At 36.2% G+C, this 23,983-nt stretch overlaps 1 protein-coding gene across 4 annotated transcripts in view; it reads left to right on the forward strand.

Moving 5' to 3' along the window:
* The window catches only part of FAM13B (family with sequence similarity 13 member B), a 46,569-nt gene that overhangs the window by 14,039 nt on the left and 8,547 nt on the right, over nucleotides 1-23,983 (forward strand). For 3 of the 4 annotated variants that reach the window (XM_082771542.1, XM_082771539.1, XM_082771540.1), the window contains exons 6-18: nucleotides 449-593; nucleotides 3,271-3,428; nucleotides 10,132-10,173; nucleotides 11,230-11,385; nucleotides 13,318-13,453; nucleotides 13,687-13,716; nucleotides 15,991-16,058; nucleotides 16,783-16,837; nucleotides 17,266-17,413; nucleotides 19,805-19,870; nucleotides 21,047-21,257; nucleotides 23,088-23,217; nucleotides 23,679-23,760. In XM_082771542.1, coding sequence (XP_082627668.1) covers nucleotides 449-593; nucleotides 3,271-3,428; nucleotides 10,132-10,173; nucleotides 11,230-11,385; nucleotides 13,318-13,453; nucleotides 13,687-13,716; nucleotides 15,991-16,058; nucleotides 16,783-16,837; nucleotides 17,266-17,413; nucleotides 19,805-19,870; nucleotides 21,047-21,257; nucleotides 23,088-23,217; nucleotides 23,679-23,760 — 1,427 coding nt within the window. The remainder of the gene's footprint in view (nucleotides 1-448; nucleotides 594-3,270; nucleotides 3,429-10,131; nucleotides 10,174-11,229; nucleotides 11,386-13,317; nucleotides 13,454-13,686; nucleotides 13,717-15,990; nucleotides 16,059-16,782; nucleotides 16,838-17,265; nucleotides 17,414-19,804; nucleotides 19,871-21,046; nucleotides 21,258-23,087; nucleotides 23,218-23,678; nucleotides 23,761-23,983) is intronic. The other variant, XM_082771541.1, reaches the window with a different exon arrangement.

Below are 23,983 nucleotides of genomic sequence, written 5' to 3' on the forward strand. Positions count from 1 at the left end.
CTTGGATTTGAACCACAGCTTGTATTGGAAGCCACAGATTTGGTTGTTATATTAGTGTACACCGAGGTTCAATTTCTCTTTTTTTTTTTTTTTTTTTTTTTTTTTTTAATTTTATTTTTTTTTTTTTCAGCAAAACATTTTAGGAAGGAAGCCATTGAAGTGCAAGTATATAGTGGGGTTTCCTTTTTACAGGCAAATAATTAAATTATAAACATTCCTCATGAACAGTTAACTGACTAAATAGATGTTACTTCACTACTTCTAAATATAAACTAGTATTAAGATTTATAATACACAGTAGTGTGAAGGTGTGCTTAAAATTATGTGTTCAGAATGGAATAGGGATAATGTGAAGTGTAGCCCTTAGTCATGGAAGCCATTTTCAGGAGTTTTGGGGTGAATTGGCTGGATTTTGATTTTTAAACTAAAACAGTGTTGAATTCTTTAGCATTTACACAGATGTGGAGGATCTGAAAGAACAAGAAATAGTTAGCAGAATAATGGCGGGACTTCTGGAGAACTACTATGAATTCTTTGAAAATGAAGAGGAAGATTTTTCATCTACTAATGATTTAAGCTCAATAACTGAGCAGGTAAGAACATTTTAATTGGCAATTGTTTATCCCTTAAGTATCTGTCACATCAATTTATGTGTATGAAAGATAAATAGCAATAGTTTTTTAATGTCTTTTGGTAGTTTCATGCAAACTGACAAAAACTAGTATTTCGTTAAATGCATTTTCTTAACATGGATGTACTTCCTTCCAAGCAACAATTCTGCAAGCGTATCTATGCCATATAGGAAAATATTTATGAATTAAACCAACAATAACATCCTACCCAATATGGATATATGTGCTATATATGAACAGTATAGCTTTTTAATTACCTTTCAGGAATGGAGAACTTTTTAAGTGAAAGCAGAACCCCTCCCCCCCGTTGTTGGTCTTGGTCAGTAGTATGGGTAGAAAGAAACATGCAGGTTCTTACACTCCACTTAATTGATGGTATCAGTGGTGGTTCCCTATACTAAAATTTTGGAGTGGTGTTTCTGATTCTAAGACTACAAAACACTTTGATATTAGTGGGGAAAAGTTTTGGAATCAGAGAAACAAAGTTGAGTAGAAGATAAATGTTCTGCATCTTAGTATTCAAGCACCAGGTTGCCAGATTCACCTGTTCGTGGTACTGATGGTATCCATTATCACCATTTTGCCTTCTTTGCAACAAATTTAACTTTGTAGGGTAAAATACTGAAAATAGTCTATTAGGAGGGAAATGAAAATGTGGTGTCATGATACAGCCTTCTTCAGCATGGCAAATATGTTGCATTATAACAAGACATATAAATGATAATGCACGGAAGCTCGTCTAATCAAAGCCAGGTTCCAGGATTGTTAATGAAATCCTGGATCAAACCCTTGCTCAGAAATGTGAAAAACTATAAACCTAATTTTTTCTTGTTCAGTTACCTTAAAATGGCGTATTTTCTTTAAAGAGAAAAAAAAGGAAAAAGAATGAGTAACTTTCAGTTGTTAAGTAAGGTGATAGGAAATGCTGAGTTTTTAAACCCTGACTATCCCACAAAACCCTCTTCCAGCAAGACGGGTAAGGCAAGTACTAGTGCAGCTGGTTGCTTCCTCTTTGCTGCAGCAGATATCTCACCCGTTGGTCTGGACTGCCAAGCGTGGGCAGCAAGTTCTGGATCGAGCAGCGTCTGCTCTGCTAGCTCTTCAAGTGGATTGCTGCAACTTTGCAATGTTTGATGTCCCTTCAACTCTTAGCAAGAGCCTCTCAGGCACTGAGAGCTGACGTTGTCCTGCTGCATACAGGAAGCTGTTAAATACAGCTGAGCTGGATTTAACTTCTGCAACCCAAGGCTGAGAACTGTTGCCTTAGGTTACGATGACTGTTCTTTACAGTTAGCTGGTCTTTGCTGTCATGCTTTAAAATTACTGACTTATCTCTGATTCATTATATACTTTGGCAAAACTGCTTCCCGAACAGTGCGTGTGTGTGGTGTGGTTGTGTGGGTTTTGTTGTTGTTTTGTGCTGTTTTTTTTTTTTTTTTTCTTTGAGTTTTGAGGTCTGGCAGGGTGTCCCTATAATTTCATGGTGTCTCCACCAGATGTCAACAGTGCACTTCTGTTGGGTCCTGCTCCCTGCGGGACTGGTGTGAGGAGTTTTGGGGTGGTGTTGCTGTGCAGAAGGGCTCCTGTCCATACAGGACACAGCCTTGCTTGAAGCTAACTGTGGGTGGGCTTCCACATGCTTCACTGCTACATCCTCTTGCAATTGCAGAAGAAAATCAGGGGTAAATAAATCACTCCTCCTGAATGTAGTGCAATATAACATACCACACCCCTTTAAAAAACAAACAAACAAACCAAACCAAAAAAACACCCTTCTCTGTTGTCTTTATAATCTTAAACGTTGCTTAAGTTTCAGTTTTCTTAGTTCAGTGTTTTTTGTTTTATACTCACATGGCAGATTTTATAAAGCCTGTTTTCTGTAGACTGTTACTGATACTTCGATTTTTTTTGGGTATGTGGGGTTGGGAGGTCAGTAATCAAAGAGGGATTCTTATGAAACAAGTAAAATCACTTTGTGTTTACCTGTTTGCTTTAGACGTAGTTGCTTTTTTAAAAAAAAAAACGCATCTGAATTAATTTGTCATTTGACCATATTGTTTTAGTTTCTCAAGTGACTTTGTTTTGCTGCTTCAGTAAAAACATCCTCTGCATTTGGAAACTGAGAAACAAAAATAGACAATGGCTTCACAGAAGGAATTCTCAATACTCTTGCATTTGCCATCATAAATATTCATTTACTACTTCAAAGTTTGGGTTTTTGGATTTCTGTACTGGCTTCCATAAAAGGGTTTGAAAATGCTTCTTACATACAAATAAGAGGAAAATATCAGTCCCTGTTTTTGGGTAGAGGAAGAAAGGTTCTTTGCCACATGACTTACGTGTAGCCAGGGTTTTGATGTTTCTTGATTCTGCTTGTATTCATTTACTGCATAAAGGTACTTCTCTCTTTAATTTTTGTCTAACATTTCAAGTGGGTTATGTAGCTGCTTTTTTTTTTTTTTTTTTTTTTAGAGTGTATGTTTTGCATAAAAGAGGCATAGCGTTCCTGATATTTCTGAAATTGAAGAATTTTCTCCTTTTATAAATACGATTTTTTATATCTCTCATGTTCTTACAATTCTTTGGACCTCTTAAAAGAGCTTTACCAGCCATTAACTGTGAATAAATCTTTGTACAGATAAATGATCTCTTAGAAGAGGAGGAGGATGTAAAGCTTGAGCAGTCAGAAGAACTTCCAGAAGATGGCACAGAGAAACCTGTTGAAAGGCCAGCTGTGGTGCATCTAGATATGACAGAGAGTATCTCGGATTCCAGGAGTGTTACAGCATCAACAAGGTAACATTTTTCTGTCTTGGAGTTTGGGTTTAAAATACGGCACGTAGTTTGTTGCGTGTGAGAGTGGAGCTGTCAGACTTCTGTTTGTGGACACTGAAATGCACCTCAAAAGCTTACAAAGTAGGTGCAGTTCTTGCGGTGAACTGTGGAATAAAATAACTGTTCCCAAATTCAGTAGAAGGCCTGTAGAAGTCAGATTGGATTAACTATGATGATTTACTTGGAGAAAGGGGGAAAAATGGCCATATTTAGTGAAATTGTGAAGTGGTATTTAAACAATAAATATAATAAATACAATAAAAACAATAAAAAAGATTCTGTAGATACAAACCCTTCTGTGCCATCCTTCCACCACTCCCTTTCTTTCTATTCCCTTCCAACAAGAAATATGAGGGTTATTTCTTGTCACATGCTAGTGGGCATAAGTGTCCTTACACGGCCCTAATTCATTCCTAAACCCATGAAGTTTTGTTTATCCAGGACAGTTTTTTTCTTTTTAATGCTCGGTTTTGTCAAGTGTTAAATGAAAGTGCTTTCTTATTTTACTGTAGTACACAGAATACATGTATATTTCATAAACAATTATAATGAAGTCTCTGTAGGTGTGATTACTTTCTGAAAATATTCTGGAAAGAAGAATCACCAGGGTCGAAGGGGATCAAGATATGACCACTAGGACTGTGTTTGTGAAGAGCTAATAGTGACTGTTAACGATTTTAGCTTGGAATTTAGGGGAATAAGGTTCTGGAATGGCCCTATCAGTAGGAGTAATGCAGAGGAAATTTTGAGGAAATTAAAGGTGGCGTTTTGAGAGGTTAAATGAGATTTCATGGAAGGGGTTGCATGCAACTGCACAAAATTTGATTTGAGGATCCAGAAAATTTTCTTAATTTGAATTGAAAAGAAGACTCTGGATGCCCTGTTCAAATACAGCGTTATACATGTAAAAGTTGACTATTTCATACATTTGTAAAACACCTGAGCATTCTTTTTGAGTTCATTTAAACCCTGCTAGCTAAATTTAACTCAGGGTTGATGTTTCTGTGTTACATCAATATGAGTGATATGACTAACGCTTATGCACAAGCTGAGGTTTAATTTAACTGGTTTTTAGAAGAATGCATAGAAAGGCAAGGTCTCATATTATCTAAATGGGTGTAACTACTGCTGAAGCTGGGAGACCTGTACTACCTGCTGAAGAGCCTGACTCTGGAAAGGGCTGTGTTTGGATAGGCTGTGCTGGTAAAGAGCTGTGAGCAAGTTTGGGAGCTGCAAAGTCTAATACAGGCAGGAGTATTAGAGTGGGAGTGAGCTTTTAATTAAGGTATCCTCATTAAAGGTGATGCATAAACTTAAAATTGTACTTGTCTGAGAGCTTATTTGTACTTGCTTGTAATACACAGGTTCATATTTTATTTGTTTGTAGTACACAGGCTTTTTTGGTCTGCTTTACTTGTACTTAGAGTTGACATTTTATGAATGGAATTTTACTTTTTCCCTTACGCAGCACGTATTTCAGTATGGGCATGTAGCAACTTGTAGGGAAGGGTGAGGAGGAATCTGTAAAAGAAGTGCAACTAAAAGCAGCCAAATGCAGGGAGATTCGGGAGTAGGTGTAGTGCTTAAGACTGATGGGTCTTAAGATGGCATGGATTTCAGGTTGAAATCTGTTTAGTTGCTTTGCTTCACACTTCTGCTTCGTTGCAGGAATTTGTAAAATGTAAAATAATGAAAAAAACATCCTTCTGTTTTGTAACTAAAATCATACTTTAATTATATCCTTGGCAGTAAGGCAGCTGCTTAATTTTAGCTTGACTTGAATTCAAACAAACAAAAAACCTTCCTTAAATTGGAATTCAGCAGAAGTTCATTGTTCCAGTTGAAGTTTTTAAGCAATTCTACTGTTTATAGTTCCTTTGTGGAATGTGCAAATGCAGCAGTAGTGACAAACTCAACACGTATAAAAGTTTAAATTCGGTAGCCTGAAGAGAAAATAATTTTACATGATGTTTAGGGTTAATTAAAAATTAATAGGCATTAATTATGGTTGGCATTTTGCATAATTTGTGGGGACGGATAAGGAAGAATACTATAGAAGAAGAAAGACGATTTTGACTGTAAAACTAGAATAATTGCACTAAACATTACAAGTAACAATAATTACAGGCTGAATGAAGTATGCTTTATTAAACTTCTAACTACTGTAAATAGTGTAAATACTTTTGGAAATGTAAAACTTTTCATTATATTCCTTTAATGGCTTTTTTCGCATTTTATTTCCTTGATTTTAAAAATAAACAAACTAATGTTAATGTGGATTTATTGGGATGCTTGTCTTTGCCTAGGGCCTGAAGCAGTTTGTAAAGGAAAGAGAAGGAAGTCTTGAGGAATTGTAAGAGTCATGTTGAACCAGTTCTCTTGCTGTTACCAGGCTTTGAGAACCAAGGATCTGTATATCTTTGGTCTCTTTATGGAAAGAAAGAAAAGACTGAGGTTGTGTCCATCATGTTACTGATGGATGACTTTGATTCATCTGATAGGGCATATGACCTTCCATTTAGCTACCTGAACTATAACTTAAAATTTTGCTCACTACTTTTTTTTCTCTCCTCGTTCTTGCTAAACTGTGTGACCTTCCTGCACTGCGTGGGGCTATTTTGACTTTGAGTGTGAGAGGTGAGGTGAGAATACGGACGATCATTAATGCAGTTTGATTTAGTGACTGTTTGTGAAGGATATTTAAAATAAACCTGTTGAGTGATCTTTCAGTCTGTTACGCAGCCAGGGAGCATTTCTTGCACGAGCTGACGTTGTGTATGTGAGGGAACCGCGTTCGCTCTTATCAGGAGCCTTTTCAGCATGGCTCTGTCAGTTTTGCTCTCCTGACTCTGTAGAAAAGAATTACTGACTCAGCATTGCAGCTGACTTTAAGATGTGCTGTCGTAGTAATCGCTTTAGAGTCCTTATCTGTCAGTATTCTGATTTTTTTTCCCCCCTCACAGCTCTTTGTCAAATAGTATTTGCTTTACTTTTCACATTCATCTCAAATATTGTCAGCCACAAGCCTAAAGTAAAACTCCCTGATGTGTTCTTTGGGCATTTCAGAATCGTATGCAATACAAGGTGAGATATGGAAGTAAGCTCGGTGAGCAGTTTGCTTTTATCCCCCTGTAATAAACTCAATGACAAGAGTGAGCTCCTTGCTCCTTGTGGGGTATATTATCCATTTTTTGTCTTAATTAGCTTGGGCAGTGAGAGAGACGAGATAACAGTTTCAAAGTAACACAACTTCCCTATAGCAAGGCTAACCAACTATAACAAGTGCCTGAATTACCAGAAAATATATTATTGCTTTTGTTTAGCTCTCTCTTTAACATCCAAATACTTGTCCCTGTTTCCATCCTGGAAAATCTGCAAACAACATGTTCGAAAAGCTTTCAAGTGTTGATTGGGCAGCTTATTGTCAGGAGTGACCTCATGTTGCAGTCTATTTCTATTTAGACTGCAGGGTTTAGTGCAGCACTCCAGAAGTGCTGTCTGACACGCAGCCACCGGAGCCGAGCAAGCAGCATGCATAACCAGCAGCCACCATCCCACTTTGCTGTTTCTCAAATGAAGCATTTTTACATGAAGTGCTCATTTGGGATAGCAAAAATAATCAGAATGGCTTGTAAAGTTCTGCTGCACAGGTAAATATACGAAAGAAAAACGTTGCTTTGATAGAAAATAAGACTTTTTAACTTAAAAATGACATGAGATTAATGTCTTTTGGGGATATCATGAAATGAAATACTGTCACAATTGTTTTTCTTTTTAATGAGAAATATGGATTAGTATACAGCCAGTAAATTAGCAAGAATGTTTTTATGAAACATTGAAATGTTTTATCTAGTTAATGTCGTTTTCTATCTCAGGATATTTACCGGGACTTTTTATGGGTAGGGAGAAGGTGCAAAAGGGATTTTCGGGAGTGGGTTAGCATTATGAAACAAAGATGTTTACCTTTGTGTGTCTTGCTGTGTCATGCTGCATTAAGACTGTGTAGCAGTATAAATTACAGCTTTTAAATAAGTACTCTGGAACTGTGGTGTGTCGGTTCAGAAGTTGTAATGTTTTCACCTAGGAGCGATTGACACGTTTCTTTCAAAAAGTGCTTAATTGCTAAAGTGATTAGTGGAAGACGTAAGATATTCTTTGCGTAGTAAGAGGATTGTTCGGGCTTTGGAATACTGCTGACTTGTACACATCTTTTGCTGAGTACTTCTAATGCATCTGAAGGTGTTTACTAAAAGCATTGATGAACAGTCCTCCGCTGGGGGGCTGAAGGTTATGCAGTGAGATGGAAAATTTTTGTTGTGAATCCTATCTGGAATCTTTTGGATTCTTTGGAGATGAGCTTGATTCTCCCCACTCTTGACACAGTTCCTCATTGTCTCAAGTGATAGAATAAAAGGATTCCAGGCCATCAGTTTCCTATAAATAGTGTTTGTACTTGTGTCCTTGACTGATATTTTTTTTTGCTCTCTTTTACGTCTAGTGTTGCAGTGCTCTGTGCTCTGATTGCCTCTCTCTTTTTCCCCCAATTTGTCCTAGGAATTCCTGTTTGAATAGTAAACTGGTTTTAATGTATACAATTACAAATTACAACTTTCTGAAAGTAGCCAAGCATTTTTACAATGCGGCTCTTGTAGAACTCATTAAAAACATCAAGACCAGATACTTAAAATTACATTTTTCATGTTTTGAAATCTCATTATTTTTTCTCTGAGATTCTTGCTCATGCTTCTGTCTAATCTTGTTCATGGGGCTGATCTTATTGACAGCTTTGTCTCTTTGTTTTTCTATTTCAAGTAGTGTCAAAGCAAAAGTTGTTTATCAGAAGACTTTAGCACTTTGCACAAGTAGTAGGGCTATGCAGAACTTCTAATCACAGATACATCAGTGACAAAAGCTGAGGTACACAACTCAGGATATTTACCCCTATTTCAGGGTTTGAAAGAAGGCAGAAATGCTGTTACATTCAGACTCACTCAGGTGATGCAGCACCTTTGAAATTAGTGGTTACAAGATCTAGCTTTTACAACAGGTATTCAGTTTTTCCAAAGCTACGTGGCAGTGTCTGTTGTGGAACGGGACATTAGAGGTGACTTTATTGTCACAGTGTTTGGAATAGCTCTGTATTGTCTCCCCCTTGCCCTGAAAAACAAACGCCAGAATCTTAAAATGGGCTGGATTCAGAATTGTGTCACTTAAAAATTCTGTGAGCACCGGCTTGGTTGTGATGGTGTTAAAATACATTGCACATCGCTATTAGCTACAAGATGCCTAAGAAAAAAAAAGGGTATCGTTATGTTCCAATATTATAACTACTTTCAATTAAACACTACCTGATAAGGAAAGTCCGTTATGGCTTGTTGCATCTATTTGAAGGAAGAAGAAACAGCAAGTCTGCTTCAGGTGATCTAATTATGTTACTTTTAGTGGTGAATATAAAATTACTAATACACTTGATAAGATCTAAACAAGATACTCCTTGCTGTATTAATATTATTCTTAGGTAACCAGAGAGACTTTTAAATGATTTTTTGAGCACAAGCAGGGCTGTCATCAGCTAGAACCATCTTGCAGAAGTACCTGTTCACTTCTCTAGTGAGGCTGCAGTATCCCTCTGCTCCTTTATATTTCTGGGTTTACTTAATGTATTCATGAAAATCATTTTTAAAAACTACTTTGGCTGCCAATAGTATTGCTGCATGCTAAAGAGTAGATTAAAATATTGTTTTTCAGCTTTTTGAGCTTAGGTATAGATATAGGAAGGAAAAGCATTTGTTTACATCCCAAGTGGAAATGAAGTTTCTATTTGTGTGTTCCTGAATGAGACATTTCAGTTGCAACTCACTGTCAGTTCCTGTGCGTTTTTCATGTTATTTTGACATTAGCATATTTATCATCACTTTGGCTAAAACTTAAGTATTACGTTTACAATAAGAGAATTTTGATCATGTTAATGGAAAATTGGAGAGGGAGAACATGTGCTTGAGTTAACTTACTAGTTCCTTTTTTTTTTATTTCCTTCCTCAAGGGTTTAATATTCTAGACTGAAGTGTCTTGTGCTGGGAGATGCCTAAGTGCTTTACAAGTGGCTATACCATGTCTCAAAACCTCTCGAGAATACCTGCCTTGGACTTGAAATGTAATTGTCCTTGGAGAATGCTGCCGACCTTTTTAAACATTGCAGAATAAAATTACGCAGCAATCTGACAGGCACGGGAAAATCTCAGTGAATTTGCAACAGTGGAGGAAAGCAAAGTAATTTGGAATTTGCTTTAGGCAGCAAGGTTAAAATCTGCATTCTTAAGCAAGGTGTCAGGAAGTCTTTTGAGACTAAGCGATTAGTATTTCCCATGGGAAAGACCATACCTCTGAGAGCTTACAGCTTCATAATATCCTGAGTATTGGCTCTTGAGAGACAGAAACCTGAGATGCTACTTCCACAACTTTGTCTTATGATGGCATTCTTTTTTATTTAGGTGGAGAAATCTTAAGGGGGCTGCAAATTAGTGTTTGTTTTCCTATATATTTATTTTTATTGGCTTCACTAGATGTTTTAGTATTTTCTAAGTTGATTTCTGTAGTCTTCAAGATTTTTATTTATTGTGGTGATTTTTTTGCATTACACTAACTTGTTTCTTCTTTATTGCAGTGCTCATATCTCTCCCATAAGTATCTTGCCAGCCTCTGCAGAGTAAGTATGATGACAATGTAAAATTTGTGAATTGCTATTAGACATTGATATGTTGTCTTTCAAGAAAAAGAAATGCAGTAGGTTTGATGATTAGTTACAAGACATTCTAGTGTGAAATATTTCACTTATGGAACTTAATGCAGAAAAAACCCTAATGTGTGTCAGTGTTGTTGACTGCAGAAGTGTGAGAGCACAGTATGGTAGAAGTGAGATTTGAAAATGCATCTGTTTTTGTGCTTAGATACTTCATAGGTGTTTGACTCTAAAATTATAACAGGTTTCACAATGTAATTTTAGTACCACTTCTAGATGTTAATAGTGCAGTTCAGAGGAATTGCATATACAAATGTGGAGAAAAAAATAAAACAATTTTACAGGCCTAACTTTTTTTTTTTTTGAATGAGATGCTTAAGAAGCACTCAACAGCCTACTTTATTTATTTATTTATTTATTTATTTATTTATTAAAGACTGATGTTCATTTGACATACGTTTGGGTGTGTTCTGTGTCCCTCATCCATTACTTGTTCATTGTCTCCGCTGCTTCTTGGATTTTGCTTTTCACAATTACAGCCCTGTTCAGGAGGTACTACAGCCAGCTGTGCTGAAATGGTGCCTGCTCTGGGATTGACTCCAACCTGCCATAGACACAGGATTTTACTGTCACATACTTACAGTATTAAGCTTTAGAAGGTTTTGGATATGCTGGTGTGTAGTTTTTAGTTTGCTTACCATAGTCATTGTAATGTGTTCGTTACTCTTAAAATACTCTTAACAGACTTCATAATACTTTCTGTGCAAGTCTTATTTAATACAGTAGGGGTTGGAACTAGATGATCTTTAAGGTCTCTTCCAACCCGAGCCATTCTATGAATTTCAGTACTTCCCATTGTCTTTTTGGAATAGATAGTCTGCTTTTTTTTTTTTTTTTTTCCTTGAAGCACTTGGCATCATCTGTTGTGTGTATGACTTGGTATTTTTACCTTTCTGCGTAGCTGATCAATGCAACAGAGGGTTCTTAATATGATTTTTTTTGGTTTCTTTTTTTTCCTTCTAGCATTTTAGAACGAACTATTAGAGCAGCTGTGGAACAGCACCTTTTTGACCTGCAGAGCAGCTTAGATAACGATCTTAAACATATACAGCAACATAGAGTGGGCTGTAACAATGAAGCAAAAAATCCCAGCGGGGATGAGGAAGGATCTAACAACCAGTAAGAGTTTTTTGAATCTGTCCTAAATTGTGTGGGGTTATATATTTTAGCTTTTCCAAACCAAACTACCCCAGTCGACCTCAACCCAAAGCAAAAGTTATGACTTTTGCTCATAACTTAAAAAATTCTTGCATTTTAAGTCAAATCAGCTTATATCAATTGTAAGTAATGAGCAGCTCTTGAAGCAAATACTTTGTTGGTCTTAAAATATAGCTGTGAATCTTGGAAGTGAACCATATCTGCTTCGCTGCTGATTTCTGTGTGAGTAGCAGAAGAGCTTAATTATCACTTTATCTCACTTATATTACTCGTGACTCAGTTTTACCATGTAAAGAAGCTATGGTTGGTGCTATTTCAGTTTCCTTACCATATTGTTCCACATCAACATAGCTATTGTATTACTTGGGCCAGCAGTGTCAACAAAACAGTTAACAGCAGGTAGAACGAACCCTGTAGGTCTGTTTGTGTAGGACTTCAGTCTTATTTGATTAGCTTTTATTATAAATTGTACTAGGTTATGGGTGTAGCAATTGCCACGGCAGCACTGAGAAGCTGGTACCTTCTGGTGTTTATTGAGTATAAATAAATAATGATGAATAATTCCCAAACTCCAAAGGACTTCGGTATGTAAGATCCTTTGTGGCTCAGAGCCTGAAACATTGTGTAGTATTGAGAGACTGAAATGACGTTTTCTAAATGTTCTGTCTCAACTGTTTGTTAGGAGTCTTATCTGTGACAAGGGTTTGGGCTAAAGTTAGCAAATGATTGTAAAAATAATAATCAGTGCTGATAAATGTCCAATTATAACTTGAGTTTCAGTGTTACAGATCTAATTTCTTTGAAGTGAATTATAAGTAAGTGGGTAAACACTGAAAGATCTCTTGTAGCTGAATTTCTTCAGTTACAGCATAAGCGCTTTTAAGTCTGGCTGGCCTCACATAAGCAAAAGCTAAAAGTACATCGCTGCAGGTTTGAAACCAATATACTCTTTTGGCATGGTGACTAGTTCAAATGCTTCTGATCATCGTTCCATTGCGGATTAACTGTAATAGATGATACATGATAGTGTTCTTGAAAGAGGTCATCTGGGTTCTTTAAAGCAGTGCAGCCAACACACACTATGCACAAGGCAAATATACAGTTAAACAGACAACTAAAAAACACAGTGATCATGTGTAAATTTCCTAGGAATAACAAAATGACTGCAGAAATTAAAAAAAAAAAAAAAAAAAAAAAAAAAAAAAAAAAAATTAAAGTTCCAAAGTATCATGTTTACTATCTAGACACCTGATAGAAGCATTTTTAAAAGTAGTTTGGAGCTCTTTGCGAGAGGAGAAGGAAGGAAAAGAAGTCAAAGGCTTGTGATGAATTACAATATCATGTGGTAACTGGCATGCTGGCATATAAAGGGTATGTGGAGAGACATACTTACGGTGTAAGTAGTTCTAATTTGGGAATACTGTTACAGGCCTTAACTTGAGTACTAGGAAGATAAAATGTTAGAAATAACAGGATTTCTCAGTGAGGGGAACATCCTGATACTAGCTTTAAATGAGCTTGAGAGGAGTGAAGCCACAGCAAAGCAACTTCATTTAGTTGTGGTATTTTCAGTACGTCATTGCATTCCTTATGTCAGCATAGTGAGGGATCTATGCATGACCCTTAATAGGAGAATCAGGGAAACAACTTTGTATATATCTATCATACAGTTACAGAAAACCTCAGAAGTGTATATAAACTACATAATCAAATTTGACTACAACAGCTACAACAGGTGATTGAAATTCTATGTATTGCCAGTATCTTTAGTCAGAATAATTTTATCAAGAGGAGAAAACAACCTAACATTTGATACTGTTAAAGGATTTTTTTTTTTTTTTTCTGATAAAGGTTGAAGAACAGGCTGCTAAGTCTTTCTGTTTCTCTCTTTAGGAATGATGTTATTGAAGATAATGACTCTGGTAGCAGTGAGAACACAGGAGGCTGCTCTGAAGTATTGGTTAGCACAGATTTAGACAGCGAAGCTATGAAACAGGATACTGTAACAGAGGAAGAAGAAAGTGTTCAGGTGAGAGGAGGAGCTTCCTGTATATGCAAACTGTAAATTGCAGCAACTTGAGCAAAGTACTTTAGTGATCCGAGACTTCCTAATAGCTCTGATGTAGCTTTATGTGATCCTGTTGCTTTGTGCAGTTAATTGCCTTTTCTGCTGGGCACACTTTGTAGACATGCAGAGAAATTTTTACGTACGTTTGTGCAGCTTGTATGGACCCTGACTAAGGGGTTTTCTCTCTTTCACAGGTGCTGGCCCTTCCTTCTGCTCAGGTAAAGGTAAGTCAGTGCTATGCTTCCTGATACACTAGTTAGAATAGCATCAGTGTTAATAAAGGCTTTGTGAGGAGAAAAGGATCCAGAGCTATGACTGTAGTGTAGCCCACAGTTGCGCCTTTTGCTGCATTAAACAGTGCAAAAACATTAGTATGAGAATTTTATAGAGAGAGAATGGTTTTATAACTGGCCTATTGAAAAGAAAAAAACTTCCATAAGAAGCTTGTTTCTCAGCCTTTTCTCACGGTTTCCACAGTTGTTTTCTGATGTAGGGATAGTTGTCCTGTTCTTCTCAACACACCTTCATCTCCTGTCTACTTGAAAGAGGTTTTGGTACTTCTCCTTAAACCTACCTGTAAACCTACCTTTAGGTATTTGACTTCTGCTGTGCTGTTAGCTTGTGCCCCTCCATCCTGGTACACATGCTAGGAGTTTTAAACGTGTGGTGTTAAGCAAAAGAAAATGAAAGAAATTACAGTCAGACATCAGTCTCTCATTCAGGGTACTTTTATGTGAGCAGGCAATGCTGTAAAATACATCATTTAAAAACAAACAAAAAAAACTATGAGAGAATACAGTTACTGCCACTTCTATCAAATGGTACATACGCAGCTGTTAAATAAGCAATTCTAATGAAGAAGTCAATTCTATACTTCCTCACTTACTTGAAAAACTTCTGTCATAAGAAGTTCTATAAATTTATATCCTATAAATTTAAATTTTACAGGATGTATTGATTGCCCAGATTATTTTTTTGCAAGAACTGTGCTGAAAGTACAGGGTAGAGTGGCATATTTCTACCATCTGCATTTTTTGACTGGCTGTTGGTTATCAGTCATCTTTTATTTGTAGTATGTTTTAGGCTTTTGGTCGTTTGACAAGGGAAACCTTCAAGAATGGGTTTATCGTGCTAACTCCTAACTCTTTACTTCCCCATTACTCCCTATTTAAAATATATGCTGAGCTCCAGAAATCAAAACTCAAAAAATAAAAATGTAGATGGAGTTGACAAAAATTTTAAATTGGTCATTCTTTGTTGCATTTTATGCAGTTCCAGTAAAAGAACAGCTGAGAAATGAGAATTATACTTCTTATGAGAATTATATTTCAGAAGTATGTTCACTTATGAGTTAAAAATACCTTACCATGCTAAAAATATGAAGGGAGAATGTGATTCTTAAATGGCTATGTATAAATGTGCTTTTTGCTGATGGGTGAATAGGATTGTAGGAAACAAAAGGTGAACTTCTGTACACACAGGCTTTACTTTGGGTCTGAAATGAAAACAGAAGCAGCTGCTTCTGCAACTGCAGTAAATGTGCCTCTCTAGGGTGGAAATTATCTGCTGGAGTATGAAATGCCCTGTAATTAGAAATTGTTTCCCTGAGTTGGAATTTGGCATGAGGGCAGAAATAACGTGAAGATGTGAAGAGAAGAGTGGAGTTATGCCTGATAAGGGCAAATGTTACATAGCCCTGTAAAGTTGTCAAATGTTATGTATACTTAAACTCAGAGTGACTCTCTTTATATTCTGTTCAGACACTTTAAAGACCGTTTGGGAGACCTTAAAATCTGAAATCAAATGTAATCTGATATTCAAGAAGGATATGTTTTATAATTCAAATTACTTACATTCTCCCAAATAAGACACTTCTCAAGGAAAGCAGTTGCTCGGCTTTGGCTTTATCTAAGCCAAAAGACTACTTAAAGCAGTGTTCCTGTGCCAACTTTTAGTGTACAGAATGATTATGTAAATTCATCTGAACTTGTTTTGTGAGATGGTGTCGTGGAAATGCCAGCATTTCTCCATACCCTTCCAGTTCTGTTGCTGCTTTATTTAGTAACGAGGATTAGTAGTTCCTTTTAGAAAGTCTGTCAGACTTGTTTCGTTTCATAAATGCTGAACCCAAGTCTGCATCTAACTCAGTTATCTTTGGGAGCAGGACTACCATCACTCTAGTTACCCCCAGACTCATGCTATGACGACTTGTATTGGAAGTGTTGGTTTCTTAAAAACAAAACAGCACCAATAACTTTAAAACCTTAATCATGGTTTGTCCAAAGATGGAAGGTCACTGTTGGTCTAGTGAATAAGACGCCTGGTTACTGGCTTCACTTTAAATGTAAAAAATATTGCATGGTTAAATAGTATGATTTCCACCTATGCATAAAAACTTGTGTTTTCTGTTCTTGAGGGCTTTTTTGTGGTGATTATGGAAATGTTTTCACCTGAGAATGCCATTCTTAAATCTTTCTAAGCATGCTTTTTGCCAACAGGCTGCAGACGTATTATTGAAGCGATGTGATAAAGATGCAGAAGTTGATGGAGAAAATAATAGTGAAAGGTATGAATCTTATTTATCACAGAAACGGCAGAATGTATATTGTCAGATTTGAGAACATGTGTACCAAACTGGCAATTTGTGACAACAGAGTATATAGCACAAGGGAGGGGAAACTAAACAAAAAATTTCTCTGAAAACAGAGGACAAGATGGAGTTACCTTTTTATGATGATAATAAAAAAGATGTGGAACTTAATGTGGTTAAACTTAAGTACAAACCTATGATTTATATATATATTTTTTTGTCAAAAACCTGATGTTCTGGGCAAGAGAAATAGAAGAAAAAATGTTATTTAATTATTTTTTTTTTTTGGTAATCTGTATCACTCTTAATTATTTTGGAATTAATGCTGGTAATAGTGATTAGCCAGAAAATTGTACATTTGCAGTTTGAGTTCAGCACTGATTTAAGTTTTAGTTCAAGTTCAGTTTATCCAATTGTATCAAAGTACCTGTTCCCTGTTTGAGAATGAGGGTTTGAGCTGTTTTCATTTCTAGCTTAGTTCAAGTCTATTAATCCAGATGCACATGCTTCAGTTGGAAATAACAGAGCCAACCCTGTCCCCATCTGCCCCAGAATGAAGGAAACAAAAAAATGTAACATTTGGTTCCCAGAATTTTAATGATCACTTTAAAGAAATATATTGCATATCTGCTAAAACTGGACTGCTGTATGTAAGAATGGAATGCATTTGAAGTGATAACCAGGTCTGTCTTGTTTTTAGGCAAAATAGTATTTTGGCTGGTGGCGATGATAGAGTATCTTCAGAGGTGCTTCTGGTAAGTTTACAGTTTCATTTATATACAGATACACAACATCTTATAAACATATTTTAAATGCAGATATTTTAAAAATAAATAAATTTAGCTTTTACTAATTTGTTATGTTGGTTGGCCTGCCACAAGATTTGCAAAAGCCTTATCAGATCTCTTCACCTAGCTTCACAGAAACTTTTGGCAACACAGCAAGCCTATACTTACGCATCTGATATAAAGAATGTTTCATTATGCCAATACTTGACTAATGTTGGAGAGGACTGGGGGGGGGGTTGGAGAAGCTTGTTTGTGGCATATGGGACCATCTTTACTTGAGTAAGGAAATATTTTTTTTTCCAGAATTTCCAGAAGTGTGTGAAATAGCCCTGAATAATTACCTGTTTTTCAGTTGCTAAATAAGAATAAAATTGTTCTATATTATTTAAATACAGGATTCCAGTAGCAAGACTTGTGATCTTAATGCAAATACTGATTCAGAAGTGTCAGTGGATGGTGATGTTTATGTTTCTGAGGAAGCTCTGGGTGTCCAAATACCACGTCTAGATCTGAAGAATGCATCTGATGGTGACAAATGGGAAGGTAATTTTCACCCTTTAGCTCACAATATAGTTAACTAGCAAAAATACATAAAAACACTTTTCAAATAGGAGAAGTGGCTTGACAACTAAACGCTTTTTTTCTTTAGCTTGATATGAATAAAATCTTCCTATACGTTTGATAAGGTTGGCCACATCATGATATAAGGTCCCATCTTTTTTCAGAACTTTCTGCAACTTAATTAAGAAAGGACCTTAAAAAACAGAAGAAAAAAAATAGTTAAAAAGCAACTAAAGAAAGCAAAAAAGCCTAAGCTTCATACAAGAGCGTTTCTTTAATTAAAAAGGTGTCATAGTGTTCCCATGACTGTCTCTTACCTGAGTGCTTATAAATGCTTTATCTGATGATATCATGCAGCTGATATTCATGTCGTATCATGTCTGTGATTTTTTTTTCAATGCAAGCTATTGAAATTCTAATGCTAGCTGTTTGACTTAAAATCACTAAGCTACTAAACACAGCCATTTATATTTGATTTAGTCTGAAAAGTGTTGTTTGTTTTGTTTTAAACATCAGAAATGTCCAGTGTTGGTGTCCTTGTCACTGGACAACTTGAAACAGCCAGTTTACAAGTAAAAATTAGGTGCAGATGGGGATGATTTCTGTGCCCCTTTCCCTCTTTTTGGATCTTAGGAAAAGGGATAACATAAGGAATACTATAAGGAATCCTTTCTGAGGCAGAACTGTATTTTTTGACATTATTCTTTATGGCCTTCAGGTTTAGCAAGCCTCTGAACTTGTGACTTTATTGAACTTTGCTGCTCAAATGTGTGGAAATGCTTGTTTAAACTGTCCTTTTACTTGTGTAGAAACATAACTTTTCTGTACTCTAACAAGAGCAAAACACTCTAGTTGATACCTTCTTTTCAAAGTACTTGTCTTTTTACATGTTCCTTACATCCTATTTCTTCTGCCTGGTATTGATACTCTGAATCATCAACCTACACCTTACCAAAAAAGTATAAATAAATCTAAGTGTTAGTCTGTTAAAATGTTGTGAACCATCACCAACAGGACAACCCCACTCTACTTATTTCCAAGTTTTAAAGATTGCAAATACAAAGCAGTAGATTTAGGGTAGTTTAACTACACAAGGATTAGTTTTTACTTCCAACAGACTGTTGTAGTGGCAGCTATTCTTTGAGGTGCCTGTAAGTGTCATCATCAAACATTAATAACGCAGTAGTAACAAAGAGTGAATGAAATTACTTTGTGTTAGAAATATTAAAGTCAGTGAAGTATACCTCAAATGTACGTATTTAACAGCTCAGCATGTAGTTGCAGTGTGTCTGCACGTAAAGCTTTGTACTGAAACTCAAATAATAATTAAAAATGCTGTTAAATGGTCAACTTCAGTGACACGTTTACAAATGGATTCCCTCTATGAATCCATACTTCATTTTTAACCCTTCTAAAAATGGCATTTGCAATTTGGATTATCTATAGTTGTGAAATACTTGCCATGTGTTCTTGATGTTTATTTACATTAATTGTTTACTTGCACATTGTTTTGTTTCTATCTGTTTAATACATATTCTTAGAAAGTTTGTGGATTCCATTTTCATTATTTCTTTATTTTCATAAAAGTTGCTTTGTTTTTGCTTATCCAACTTTATGAAATTTGAAGAGGATGTAACATACCTATATATACATTTATATTAAATGCCTTTCAGTATTGAAATCATGGTATTGTACAAGACATGGTATTTCACTGTGAAGTTTTTCAGTTTGGGCTATTCTTTAGTCCTTTTTAGAATGGTTATTGGGGTCTCAGCCTTCCAAGGCATTGCAAGTCCTCGTGGCATTCCGTTTAAGTACTTGGCTTTGTAAAGAACTCTGTACTGGTCCAAATCTTCCATGATATTTGGATTATTAAATCTTGTTTGATGGCAATTTTAATGGCCTGTAACCAATAGAGCTGTTGAAAATGAGCATTAAATACTTGCTGCTTTAATAGGGGAAAATGCAGATCAGTTAATCTACTTTTCTGAATGTATTTTTCTGCATTTGTCCTGCTTTTTGGAAATTACTACCATCTTTTATTGACAAAGTGTGAGCAAAACTATATTTAGAACTTATCTTTTGTGAACATGAAGATGCACGAGACTCTTATGAAATTTCAGTAAGTCTTTACGATTACTCTGGCAGTTCTTTGTAAACCTTTTCAGTAAGCAGTTCGAATTTGCTAAGGACTGAGCATCCTTAAGTGCCATTGAAATTGCTTGGAAGTCGAGGGTGCTCAGCACCTGGCCCATAATATGGGATTTTTTTCCCTGGTACTGTATCTTCCTGCTTTACATGTTATGTATGGTTTGTTCTGACTGTGCTGTGTGTTCACTTTAGTATTTTTGCCATTCTTTTTCATTTTATTAGCGCCATGCCCTATCACTTTCCCCCTCATTGATTTCAAAACAATGCATCTGCAGAGAGAAGGGGAGGGTAAGTATGGTTCGCCATACGTTCAGTTATCTGCCTTTTGATAGTTTATGGTTTGCTTTCTAACTAACCCTTCACCTGCTGTCCCTTATCTTGGGAATGTTCTGATTTGCAAGTTTTTTTTGTTCCTTCCTCCTCTACCTCCCTCTTCCCTACCTACCCCCCTCCTCCCAAAGGTCCCCTTCATGTATCTTGTACTGTGCAAACAGGCAAGGTTCTAGCTTGAAAAACAAAACAAAAACCACGCAACCAGCACCACCAAAACAAAACAACCCCCCCCATAATACTTAGTAAATGTCCACTGGAAAGCAGGTACAAGGGTTACTTTTTTTTTTTTTTTTTTTTTTAAGATTACTTTGTGGGTTTTATTGTTGTTCTGCACACTTCGAACCCAGTTTTCAAAATTTCTATTTGGACTGTGGAAAACGTAGGCAAAGTTCTGAAAGGGAAGGGGGTGAGTTTTAAACTAAAGTGTTTGGAAGGCTCTGCCAGCTTTTTGTTAGATGGCAAGAAAACCACAGCTGAGAATTGTATGGAATGTTAGCAAGTAACTTTTCAGATGGGTTAAAAAAAATTGTTTTGGAGTCCCCTGCCTGAAAAAAAATCACCTTCCACAAATTAAGAAATCTCTTTTTCTTAGTGGTGTCAAGATGGATTTAAGTATATATTAAAAAAAGAAAACAACAAACAAAACCAACTGCCCCCCCCAACCCAACAAACAACACTTCTTAAAAAAGACTAAATGAATGAGTACTGTAGGCTTATCTTGCTCAAAATCAAGAGGACAATCTTTCAAAGCATATGTGTAAGGTATGAAATTTAAATTCCACATCAATATGTTGCAACAGACAGTAAATATATTCTTGTAACTTCAGATTTCTGATGATAATGCTTTTACACTGTTGAATTTTTCAGAAATGCATACTTGTAAGAAACACTTTGAAAAAGGGATCCTAGTGTGCATACTTCATTTCAGTACATATTTCTTTCAGTTGTTATATGACAGAATTTGTAGCTTTCTGATGTATTTCACTGTTTTTATTCACTTTGTGTATGACACCACATCCTTTATAGCATACAAGACTAAGCTTTGGGTACACATTTTTGTTTCCTTTTGACTCTAGTTTGTAATTCTGTTAACAGACAAGTACCATTTTGTTTCCTTTTTTTATCTTATAGATCCATTTCCCGCTTTCAAATCTTGGCAGGAAGACAGTGAATCTGGAGAAGCTCAACTTTCCCCACAGGCTGGAAGAATGACAAATCATCCATTGGAAGAGGACTGTCACCCAATATTGTCACATCGTAGTTTGGATTTTGGGCAAAGCCAGCGTTTTTTACATGATCCAGAAACGCTAGATTCTTCATCCAAAGCACTTTCTTTTGTTAGGTATTGTATTTTAATGCAACTTGCATGGTGTTGGGACAGGAGATGTTACTTCCAGTGTGAAAATTCTGCTGATTAAGAACCTCAAGGTTTTCATGGTATGATGAATTAATTGAAGACCATTTGGTGGTTCTGCATAGCCAGGGACTGCCATAGCGGATCAGAGCAGAGGTTCTTCTGGGGCAGTACCGTCTCTGCCAAAGGGGCCACCGGCAGGTGCTGAGGGAAAGAGTGTAAAAATAGGACAAGCCTACAGAGCTTTCCCTGGCGTTTAGTCAGGGCTTCTGGCAGCCTACTGTAATGGCACTTCCTGGGCTGAAGATATAGATGTTAGTTATATATATTTTTTACCAGTCCTTACTGGATTGTTGATCTATGATTTTATGGAAGTTTTTCCTTTTTTCAGTAGCATGAGTATTTATCTTCATGTTGCATAATTTCAGCTTTTTTCACGTATCCACTTCCAGTAAAGAGCCAAGTTACACATGTCCTTGCAACAAAAATATGCAGCATAATCTGAGAAGATTCTTCACTTGGGCTGTGGAAAACCTTTATCCAGAAGGGTTATAGGAAAGAATCAATTGTTAGAGGGAGAGGTGTGGGACAGCAGTACAGTATAGACAGAGGGTTCTTAATGAAGGTCCTCTCTTGTGGATTTAGAGGAGAAAGCCAATTTAACCCAGCGGGTGAAAGCTGAGTTGTAATTAAGCTGCAAGTTATTTGTGTGATGCTGGAGAGTGTGATCCTCCAAAAATTGTATATAACCTGTGGCCTGTGCTGTATAATACTGCTGTGAAAAGCGGTTTGAGAAAAATCTCCTTGCTTGTTAGGGAAGAAATAACCCCATAAAAGTAAGTAAGTAAATAAATAAATAAATAAAATAATAAATTGGAGCATGAAAGACCAAATTTATAATCTCTAATTTTCCATTGACAAACTGATACAAAACAATACTTTTCAGTGTTCCCCAGCTAGCAGCAGAAGATGGTCGATGAGTACTGCTAAAATGATGTAGAAGGCTGACCTGCAGAAAAGTGCTGATTATAATAGCTGTTCTCATTCCGAAACTAATAAGGATCGACAGTAGTGGATTATTAGATTAGTGCATCTAATATCTCGAGTTACGTAGATGTTACTAGCTGTGTTGAGAGATCTTTCAGGCGCCTTGTATAATACATGTACTAGAAAATTCTTATGGTTAGTCTTGAAATGAAAACAGTTTTCACAAGGAGCAAATGTCAAGGGGCTGAACAAGTGCAAAACGTGATTCAAAACTCGAATCACATACTGCAGAAATGTACTAGTAAATCAAACAGATTAGATGATGGAGATTATTCTTAGTATTTTTAAGATAAGCATCTAGTAGTTTATCTAAGACAGATAAGTGAAGCTGTCTAATTACCAAGAATTCTTCAGTGGGTGCTTCTAGACTAGGCTACGTTCTTTGCCAGGTATTTCAGGAAGTACTGATAATCTAGGTAATTTAGATAAACTAAAGTGCTGTCAGTTACATTGTCATTAAAACAGTTCAGATCTTGTTTGGTGGCTAAAATGCTTATTACACATGAATTTCAAATGCTGTTTTTCACCAAAGAGCTGTTTCTGTTAGGGGTATAACTGAAACTAGAGAGGAGAAAATAATACATCATTTTTGAAGGCAGTGGATGATAGCATTTGGATTCAGTAAGTAAACATCTCTGACTGAAAACCTGAAAAGAATGAATTATGAACTGGAGGAAAAAATACAGAAATTAGTCACCTGCTACTCAAATATACAGTTGTTTGCACTGGTTCAATTATTTTAAATGACATTTTAAAATGTTTTTAATACAGAACACGAAGAGCATCCTTCAGCTCAAAAGATGACAAAAGGGAAGACAAGACGCCTTATCAGCTTGTCAAGAAATTACAGAAAAAAATAAAGCAATTTGAAGAACAATTTGAAAAAGAGAAAAACAGTAAGGTAAGTTGCCACTTCTGCTTTTATTCAGGACAAATGACTGCACAGTAGAGTTGCTGCTTGTATTTCATCACTGAGCAACTGAGTTCACAAATGAGAATAATCTTGTTATATGCTGCTGTTTACAAAAGTGAACTGAACAACAGCAATGCTAGAAAACATGCCATAATGCCTGAGCCCAGAGAAGGGCAGTGACATTCGATCTGACTGAAGGGATATCTGATGAGACATGGAGACAAAAGTGTCTTTACTACTCTGGTTCAACCTCTGATATTTTGTTTCAACCTTATTTTCACAAGTGTTGTTCATTAAATTGACATTGAGATCTTACCAAGTTCTAAGAGTGGCACCCATGTTACTAGTCACCTTTGCTGCCAAAAATATTGCCAAATCTTGTATGAAACGTTTATGAACAAGCTTTAATGTGCTTGTCTACATAAAACTTTGTTTGTATTATTTTTCAGCCCTCCTATAGTGATATTGCAGCCAATCCTAAAGTTTTAAAATGGATGACTGACCTTACCAAATTAAGAAAGCAAATAAAAGGTAAGGGATGCTATACTTTTGGTTTTGTACAAACACAAATTATCTGTGTGACTGAAATAGAAGTGCTAAGTCATTCAGCAGAATTTCCCAGGACAGTAAAAATCTTTAATTTCTAGATTCTGACTTATTTTATTGCAGAAGCAAAATCAAATTATTCTTTTGGCTTTGTTTTTAGAAGAGAAACTTTGCCCATGCAAACTTCTGTGTTTCTTGGTTTGCAGAT

This window comes from Aythya marila, assembly GCF_965140915.1.
Source record: "Aythya marila genome assembly, chromosome: 14".
In the NCBI taxonomy this organism is placed as follows: Eukaryota; Metazoa; Chordata; class Aves; order Anseriformes; family Anatidae; genus Aythya; species Aythya marila.